Source organism: Lipotes vexillifer, unplaced genomic scaffold (genome assembly GCF_000442215.2).
Source record: "Lipotes vexillifer unplaced genomic scaffold, Lipotes_vexillifer_v1.1 scaffold306, whole genome shotgun sequence".
Lineage (NCBI taxonomy): Eukaryota > Metazoa > Chordata > Mammalia > Artiodactyla > Lipotidae > Lipotes > Lipotes vexillifer.
The window spans coordinates 1,615,002-1,625,197 of record NW_006789814.1 but is presented as its reverse complement, the minus strand read 5'-3'; the positions used below and the strand labels follow the sequence as shown (position 1 = coordinate 1,625,197).

The following is a 10,196-nucleotide window of genomic DNA, read 5'->3' as shown; positions in this document are numbered from 1 at the left end:
TCCTGCCAGCAATGTTAAGAGGGTTTCAGTTGCTCCAGATTCCCCTGGCACTTGATATTGTCATTAAAAGTTTTTAAAGCTATTTTACTAGGTTTGTAGTGCTGTTTCACCGATTTTGATTTGTATTTACCTAATGACTAATGATGATTAGCATCTTTTCATGTGCTTATTTACTGTCTATCTTCTTTGGTGAATTGTCTGTTCAAATCTTTTGCCCTTCCCCCCCTTTTATTGGGTAGTTATGTTTTGTTTGTTTGTTTTGAGAGTTCTTTATTTCAGATACAAGTCCTTTATTGTTTATCCGATTTGTTAGTATTTCCTCCCCATCTGTAACTTGTCTTCTGCTATTAAAAATGTCTTTCACAGAGCAAATCCAGTTTAACTTTTTTTTTTTTTCCTATTCTGGCTCATGCTTTTGGTGTTAAATCTAAGAACGCTTTGCCTAACCCCAGGTTAGGCATGAAGACTTCCTCAGGTTTTATAGTTTTATATGTCTTCCAGTTTGAGTTAATATCTGTATAAGATGTGAAGTATTGGCGTATGCATGTCCAGCTGTTCCCAAACTGTCTGTTGAAAAGACCATCCTTTTTCCTGAATCGCTTTTGTACCTTGGTTAAAAGTTATTTGACCATATTTATATGAGCTTATTTCTGGACTCTTCTTTCTATTGGTTCTATATCTGTCATTTGCCTATACTACATTCCTTGATTGCTGTAGCTTTATAGAAAGTCTGAAAATTGGGTAGTGTGCATCCTTCAAATTTTGCTTCTATTTCACGATGATTTTGGCTACTATACTTTTTTTTTTTGGCCTTTCCATATGAATTTTAGAATCAGCTAGTATATATGTATAAAATATCCTGCTGGGATTTTTGTTGGACTTGCATTCAATCTATAGATCAGTGTGTTGACATCTTAACTATTTTGAGTCTTACAGTCTGTGAACCTGGTATTTACATTGACGTAGTTCTGTTTTGATTTCTTGCATCAGTGTTTCACAGTTTTCAGCATACAGATCCTGCACATGTTTTGTTGGATTTACACCTGTGTACTTCATCTTTTGGAACTATGATGAATGATTCTTTTTATAATATTGCTTTCAAATTGTCCATTGTTAATATATAGAAATACAATTAATTTCCATATTTGACCTGGAAAAAGTCACTTATTCTAGGATTTTTTTTGTAGATTCTTGGAATTTTCTCTGAAGAAATCAGGTCATCTGCCAGTGGGGGCAGTTTTGGTTTTCCCTTCATTCTGCATGCCCTTCAAAAAGAATCATTTCACTGGTTAGAACCTCCAGTACTGTGCTGAATAGGAGAGAGAGGCAAGAGAGACTTCCTAGCTTGCTCTCAGTCCCATGGGGAAACATTCGGTCTTTCACCACTAAGTATTATGTTAAGCTGTAGGGTTGCTTTTGTTTTCTGTAAGTCTGACCTTACTCTTCATACCTTGTTTTTTCTAGTGTGCTAGTAAAGTGTGTTGACAGCATATTAAATTTTTTTTCTCCTAATTTCATCATTCAGAAATAAGCCCTGTTAACATTGTGGTATATATATATATTTCTAACGCAAACATATACCAATAAATATACGTGAGGGGTTACAGTAAATATACTTTCTTTGTACTCTGCCACATTCATGTAATGGTGTATTGTAAATGTTGGTCTATGTTAATTAACATGCATATTCATCACAACTTCAGCAGCTTCATAGTGTCCTATTACTGGTGGATACACCATAATTTATCTCTTCACTGCCCCAGTGTCAGACATTTAATTTGTAACCAGTTTCTTTCTGATAACATTCACAACATCCTCATGTGTATTTTTTTTTTTTTTTTGCGGTAGTCGGGCCTCTCATTGCTGTGGCGTCTCCCGTTGCGGAGCATAGGCTCTGGACGCGCAGCCTCAGCGGCCATGGCTCACGGGCCCAGCCGCTCCGCGGCATGTGGGATCTTCCCGGACCAGGGCACGAACCCGTGTCCCCTGCATCGGCAGGCGGACTCTCAACCACTGCACCACCAGGGAAGCCCTCATGTTTATGTTTTGAGCCTTTTGCTCCTTATTTCCTGGGCATAGTTTCCTCGAAGTGGAGTTGTTGGGTCAAAAGGTATACAGTTCTTGAGGCTGTTGGTTCATATTTGGAAAAAGCTCACCTCAGACCAACTGCTTACATTTGTGAGATGTCTGCTGATGGGCAGCAGAGGCTGTGTAACCCTAGGACAGTTCCTTAACCTCTGAAAAAAGCTTGCTGATCAGGAGAATCCTGTTCACATTTGCACAGCAGTCTGATCAGCCGAGAGATTCTGCAGACCCATGCTTATCCACCCTCATTTCCCAATGGACTCTTTCAAGGCTTTAAGTTTTCAACTTTATCCAGTTCATTTAATTTTTATGAACTCAGCAAGAGACTTTGGAGTTATAGGACATGGGTTGGAATCCCAGGTGTGTGTGTATGTTGTTTCACTCTGTGGGCCTCAGCTTTCCTATCTGCAAAATGAGCCCAGTTAAAACCAACCTTGTGAAGCGCTGTTGACGATCCACTGAGACCAAGTATGTGGCAGGGAGGAGGAAGGAGGGCACGGACTTGGAGATGCTTAAGTGCAAATTGTGGCCGTGCCTTATATAGCTGCATGAATTTTTTGATCGACTGCTGAGCCTCTCTGAGCATCAGTTCCTTCATCTGTATAATGAGAGTAATAACTCTCGCAGAGTTGCCATGCAGGTTGAACGAGAGCACGTTGAGTCTGCAGCACCTTGAACATTCAGAGCCCCACTCGGAGGCAGATACTCTCGTGTTGTGGGTAGAAAAGCGTATTTCCTATTACACATGTAGGGAGGTTTTGAATGAGGCCCCAGTTTTACCCGTAGGAGGTCTTGGCACTGAACTGCTTCTCACTTCTTAATTCACACAGAGGGATTTCAAGGAGGCATAAACATCTCAAATGCCCATCTCTGCCACAGTCCACGTGGGTAGTGTTTTTCTAATGTAGACGTGTTTCTTTTCCACTGAGATTTCTCTCCCGCTCATAGAGGGCTGTGCCCAAGGTGAAAATGCAGCATTTCACAAACTGTGAGGTTTGAGGAGTTAGTAGGTGGTCAGTGTACATAAACATATTAAAGGCTTGAGGAGCCCTGGGGAGGAGGGGGAGGGAGAGGGAACTTTCCTAATGTTGATTAGCGCCATCGTTTCCTGAACATTTAACTCTACTCTCCCGTCCCTGTCTGAGAGCCGTTTGTCATCCCTGGGATACAGTGTGGGAAGTACACTGTAAGAAAATATCTTCTCCTTATACCCTTATTTTATCTAAAGCAAAGATTCTCTTCCTCAGCTCTGTCGCTGTGCAGTGCCTTCATGTGTACCGTCTTCGTGTGTACCTCCCATGTTACTCATTCCTTAATATTTGTCTTTCAGTCCACTCACTTTTGAAAGCCTTCACATTTCTTTCCAAACGATTCTTTTTTTTTTTTTTGCGGTACGCGGGCCTTTCGCTGTTGTGTCCTGTCCCATTGCGGAGCACAGGCTCCGGACGCGCAGGCTCAGCGGCCATGGCCCACGGGCCCAGCCGCTCCGTGGCATGTGGGATCTTCCTGGACTGGGGCACGAACCCGTGTCCCCTGCATCAGCAGGCGGACTCTCAACCACTGCGCCACCGGGGAAGCCCCTCCAAAGGATTCTTTATATCACTGCCATTAATGGAAAATCGGTTTTTAAAAAACATACTGGAAGAAATGCTTAAGTGTTAAAATAGAAAAAGTTTTGTGAACCTCTTAAATGATCTCGGGCATGTACCACGTTTGGGAGATTCTGTTTTAGTTCATTCTCTGGGCGTTTTTTCTCCTTTCATTGAACTGCGAGGAAGTTGGATCCCGCTGCCCTTCAGAGTTGAAAGAACTGGTTGATTACTAAAGAGGCGGCGGGGAGGGGCGTTTCTGCAGGTTTATCTTCCCTAGTGGGGTTGGGTTCCCACGCAGTTTCCTGGGCCACGAAATAAAGACTGGACCCCATCCCCATCCCCCCTCGCCCCATGGCTTTCTCATCTTCAGCCTTGTAAAGCAGTCGCTGAGGGCATCCCCCATCCATATCCTCCTTTGAGGCAGATGTGGAAATTGCAGCTGAAAGGCTAAATCCTTGGGGAGAGCCCAGCTGTTCTGAGCGCTGACGGTTCCTTTTCAACAAAGCACCCCTTCCCCCAGCTTTTCTAGATGGTTTTCCAGATGGAGTGTTAGGATTTGATTAAAAGACTCCGTTGGGGGCTTCCCTGGTGGCGCAGTGGTTGAGAGTCCGCCTGCCGGTGCAGGGGACCCAGGTTCGTGCCCCGGTCCGGGAGGATCCCACATGCCGCGGAGCGGCTGGGCCCGTGGGCCATGGCCGCTGGGCCTGTGCGTCCGGAGCCTGTGCTCCACGGCGGGAGAGGCCACAACAGTGAGAGGCACACGTACCACAAAAAAATAAAAAAATAAAAATTAAAAATTAAATTAAATTAAAAAAAAGACTCCGTTGGTTGCAGAAAGAGCCAGGTGTCATGGGTGATCACCTGGGCTGTGTACTCCCGAGAGCCGGGGAGGGGTACACCGCGTGAAGTGGAGAAGAGAGAGTTGCCCTAAGATCTGGCTCACCGGGCTGCAGCCATCTGTGCTGCCTCCCGCAGAGGTCTCATCCTCCCAGGCTCGTGGAGGTGGGCGGTGCCTCCCCCCAGAGGGGAGCAGGTGGAGGGGGGCCCTGCCCCATAGCTGCCTCATAGTCCCTCTTAGCATTTTCTTTAAGTGTACAATTTTAAGAGACTAGGCAATGAAAGTGTTCTTTTGTTTTCAAACATCATTTTGTTATGGACAATTAGAGAACATAGCCGAACAACAGCAACCAAAAGAGTTAAAAGTCAGAGCCCTGTTGCTTGCGCGCGCGCGCACACACACACACACACACACACACACGCACACACACACACACACACACACACACACACACACACACACACACACACACACACACACACACACACACACACACGATAGGACGATAGGCACCCAGGCTCTGAAGCCGGACTGCCTGGGCCTGTGGTGGGTGTTGATGCCTCGGGGCCCTGGGCAGGGTTTGGTCCACTCTGCTCACCTTGCCTCTGGCCTGTTCAGACCAATGGGCACCCATGATGTGACTTGTGCTGGGTTGAAGACCCCTGTTGGGATGAGCCTCAGCCACAATCCCGATCTCGTTCACACACTCGGAGGGTTTCTGAGGCCTTTCACAGTTAGGATGCTCTTAACTCTTGACCCATCCTGTTGTATCACGAGGTGGCAAATAAAATGGCATTCTTACTTGATCATCAGGAATGGTACATTCTATACGGTCCTCTGTCTACAAATTAAAGTCCTGTTGCTGGTTGCAAATTAGTCATTCAGAGCCTGGGAATTATTTTCGTGGGCCATTAACATGTTATGTTTTTAAAAAATACCTTTTGGGGCTTCCCTGGTGGTGCAGTGGTTGAGAGTCCGCCTGCTGATGCAGAGGACACAGGTTCGTGTCCCGGTCCGGGAAGATCCCACATGCCGCGAAGCAGCTAGGCCCGCATGGCATGGCCGCTGAGCCTGCGCGTCCGGAGCCTGTGCTCTGCAACGGGAGAGGCCACAACAGTGAGAGGCCCGCGTACCGCAAAAAAGAAAAAAAAAAAAAAAAAAAGTAAAAAATACCTTTTGGTGGGACCACAACTCTCTGGTTGGCCACAGCTCCCACCCCTTAGACCCTCTCGTCTCATGGCTGGTTTGCGTTACTCATGGTCCTCATCTGTCTGCCTGCTCTGGTCATCTGAATCTGTATCCCATCGCAGATTGTTATGACCATCAGTTAAAATACCAGGCTGGATAGAACTACACACACGATGTGACCGTGTCGGAGTCCTGGATTTGCCATCGGACTGTAGTTACGGAAGATGTAACCATTGGGGGAGGCTGGGCCGAGGGTATACAGGATCTCTCAGTAATATCTTTCCAACTTTCTGAATCTATAATTACTTCAAAATAAAAATTAAAACATAAAAGGCCTCATCTTGCCTGGGGTCAGGAGCTAGTTGCCTCTTTGGGGCGGTCAGTGTACTCTCCAGGTGTTTGAGTCAGGAGAAGTTCTACTGACTGAAAGTTCATTTCCCATGAAAGGCAAACAAGTTCATTGGTACAGAGTTGGCTGGGATGAATTTATGGTTCTTAAAGATGTCCGTCCATGGTATATTCTCCACGACATCTCATCATTTTGTTGGAAGTTGGATTTGTATTAAAGTTTTTGGTCTTTATCTGTTAGGTCTGATATTTAGATAGTCATAAGATGCTATTAAAAGATGGCTCCAAACCAGAAGAAAAGCAGCCACTTGAATACCTTAGTGCTGGCTGCAGAGTTGAAGATGGACTAGGCAGCTGAGGATGGGCCTGGATAGTGTGAGCAAACAAGCTGAGACCTGGCAGCCAGACACGGACACGACCCACCTGTCAGTCTGCCTGAATGAACCTGCCTCTTCTGCCTCTTAGACAACATTCTGCATGAACCGTTTGTTAAATTAGGCCATACAGAAATGCACATCAGTTGCTTTCTCTCCCTTGTTTTAAGGTAATATGTGCCTGGAATTCACATGTGGGGATTAGCAGTAGGTTGGGATGAATGACAAGATCCGGCTTAGGGGATCCAAGAAAACCAGCTGTACCAGCATGTCCATCAGGGAGTGTTTTCCCTCCCACAGACCTTCTCAAGACTTGTTAGTTGTTTAGCTTCAGACGTTCACTCTTCGTATCACAGAGAAAGTGCGACCACAGTTAGAAACACCTGTGACAGGCTATCTAGGAGGAGGGCGATAATTAAGGGACTTCATGTTTTACTTTCTCTCAAGCTACTGAGATGAATGCACAGATCTCAGGCGACACCTAAGTATATGGTAGTGTCTGCAGTTGGTACTTATGTTCTTTCTGACAAATACAGGGCAGAAAAGCAAAACACAAACAAAGTGCTGTCTCTGTGGGCTGAGGTATAGTCAGGTGCATCGAAGACAGACAGAACCTGTGATGGGCAGTCTGCAGTTTTTCCACTGAGCAAATGTGTGGCATATTCGTACCAAGGAATGGCATCTCCACCCATAAATAGTCGGAGTTAGAAGCTTACTGTGGTGAATTGTTAAATGAGACAAGCCAGTAGCAGAAAAATTTATAATAGGGTCTGGTTTCATAAAGTAAACTCTGTTTAAGTGTATCAGGTTTGTGGTGACTATGTGAGCGTGGAGGAGGCGTGAAATGTGTGTACCAGGTTTTTAACGTTGGTTACCATGGGGAAGGATGAGTGTGACAGTAAGCAAAGGAAAAAAGACTTCACACAAAAAAATTTAGAAGAGTGTGAAAGGTGTTTCATCTGTGAATGATTATATACAGTGTGTGTGTGTATGTGTGTGCATGCCTAGAGAGGTAGCTGATAGGACAGATAGAAAAATGATAGTGGGGTTTATTTCAAGGGGTTGAATTTTTAGTGGATTTTTTACATTTCTTCTTAAATGTGTTGTGATGGTTTGAGTATTTTGCAGTGAGCGTTTTATTTTTTATAATCATAAAAGACACCCAGTCTTAAAGCTCTTTTCTTTGTGAGGAAATATTCCAGCATGTGTAAGAGCACACAGGCTCAAGGCCTTGTGGGGGGTGGCAGGGAGCAGGAAGAGAAGATGTGGAAGAGGCACCTGTCTCTGGGGTAGCCAGTGAGAAACCAGTTCTGAATCTCAAAAGAGACAGAGAAGGCAGAGAGACCTGGGCTTGTGTCTGGGCCGTGTGCCTTACGTATGACCTTGGCATTGGCCATGTGACCTTTTCCATGCCCCAGTTCTTCTCCTGCAAAATGAGGAGAATTCTACAGGGTCACCATTGTGCCTGACATATCGTTAGGTACTTAACATGATTCAGTGTTACCATTGAATGAAGAATGGGTGAATGAATACACGTGTGCTTGATTCAGTGAGGTCACATGTGTAAAGTCTGAGCTATGTGGGTAAATACTCAACAAATGGTAGTTTTCTCTCTGACCCTCATGTCCTGTTCCGCAGCTGGGGTACCTGGGGAGTGAATTTAGTAGAGTGGGGTCTTGTCATTGCCTGAGCTCCACGTTTCATTCTGCAGTCTTACATGGGGTGCTGCTGGAGTTGGTCAGCCGCTTCTCCTCATTATACCTCACGTTCCTCATCTGTAAAATGGGTGTTGTGATAATATGTATCTTGGAAGGATTAAATGAGATGCATAAAGACGTCACGTGATGCCTGGCAAATAGGAGATTTTCAATACATGTAGTAGTTAATAAAAATACTGAGTGTTCCCCAAGTAAACAGTACCTATTATGTGCTTCTGTAAATGGAGAGGATACTACAGAGTGCCTGGCACAGAATAGGCATCTAACTGATTGGTTCAAATAGCCTGAGGGCCACACATGTCAGCATCCTGAATCTGTGGGCACCGCAACCAATTAATGCTTATTTCCATCACGAATGAACAGTTCTCAAAGGCATTCTGCAAACGTGCCTTTGCTAACATAGTCTTTTCCAGCGATGATCTCTAAAACAGAGAATATATTAATATTTATAAGATGCACATTGTGTATTTTTCTTTACACAGATTCTCCTCCTTCCTTGGGTCTAAGTTGCCAATTTTTAAATATATTTTTCTAACATTCTTGTACCTGCAGAGAAAACGAGGTGCTCAAAGTCCAACTGAAGAAATACGTGGGAGCTGTCCAGATGCTGAAAAGAGAAGGTCAGACAGCTGAAGGTGAGGGGCAGACGGAGCCTGGGTGGGGAGGGGGCTACACCTTATCGTCTTCATCGCCCCTGTGCCTGGCATAGCAGACACTCAGCATGGGATGAGTGCACGTGCAGATGAATTAGAAGAACGGGGCTGGCTAGGGTTCCAGAAAATCAATTAAATGGAAAACCCGGCTCTGTATTCTTGCTAAATGCATATTATTATAAGACTTACTTGCCAGATTATTAGCAATACTGTATCAGTTTGTGTACTTAGGGAGTTTTTTTTTTTTTTTTTTTTTTTTTTTTTTTTGCGTTAACGCGGGCCTCTCACTGTTGTGACCTCTCCCGTTGCGGAGCACAGGCTCCGGACGCGCAGGCTCAGCAGCCATGGCTCACGGGCCCAGCCGCTCCGCGGCATGTGGGATCTTCCCAGGAACCCGTGTCCCCTGCATCGGCAGGCGGACTCCCAACCACTGCGCCACCAGGGAAGCCCATTTAGGGAGTTTTATGTCTAGAGTCTTGAAACATTTGCAAGGTAGTGAACCTTCAGCACGATTAAGTCACATCAGGCCAGGGGTGAAAGCAACAGAATGCCATCGTGGCGGAGAATCAGAGCTATGGAGTTAGGCTGATCAGGCGCCAACCCCAGCTCTGGTTAAATTTCTTAATCTCTGTGTACCTCAGTTTTCTCATCTGTAGCATGAGGTTAGTTGATAGTGCCTACCTCATGAGGCAGTCCATGTAGACATCTTAGCATAATGCCTACTTAGAGTGAGTACTGAGTAGATTTTAGCTATTATTATTAATACTTTTAATCAGAAATACAGCTAGATAGAAAAATGATCGTTTGACCAAGATCTCACTAAATAAAGTAGTGCTATATGCTTCCTCCCTGTGCAGTTTGCCTGCACTTTAACTGTCATGACTCTACTAAAATGTTTCTCAGGTCAGCCTGAAGAAGGGATAGTTAATTAACTTTGGCTCAAGGGTCTTGCAAACTTCAACCAACTGACCATTACAAGATTTTCTTAAAAATGAGCTCTCAGAGTGTGGACCTTTTAACAGAGAGGTGGATGCTCCATGCTCACAGGTCTTGGGAGTCAACCAGACCTGGATTTGACTTCAGGTGCACCCTCCATGACTTGACCTCTTGGAGTTACTTTGCCATCTGGAAGAGGAAACGCCACACCAATGTAAGAGGAAATCACACCAATGTCACGAGGGCTGTTGTGGGGATTTTCTGAAACAAAGACTGCAAAGCTTCTAGTATGGCACCCAGTGTATAGTTGGTGCTCAGTCAATGGTAGTTATTTTTCTGTGTCAGAGAGAGAGAGATAAGATTGGAGTCTGGATTTGGCTTGTGTAGCAATATCATAAAGACTTGAATTTTCTTTGGAGCTTTTGTACTCGATCAGGTTCAACATGTTGATTTTTTTTTTTTTT

The 10,196-nt window shown here is 44.8% G+C and overlaps 1 protein-coding gene across 1 annotated transcript in view; it reads left to right on the top strand.

The window, feature by feature from the left end:
• Positions 1-10,196, top strand: part of SNX29 (sorting nexin 29) — a 569,236-nt gene that overhangs the window by 203,246 nt on the left and 355,794 nt on the right. The window contains exon 14 of the mRNA XM_007462815.1: positions 8,696-8,778. Coding sequence (XP_007462877.1) covers positions 8,696-8,778 — 83 coding nt within the window. The remainder of the gene's footprint in view (positions 1-8,695; positions 8,779-10,196) is intronic.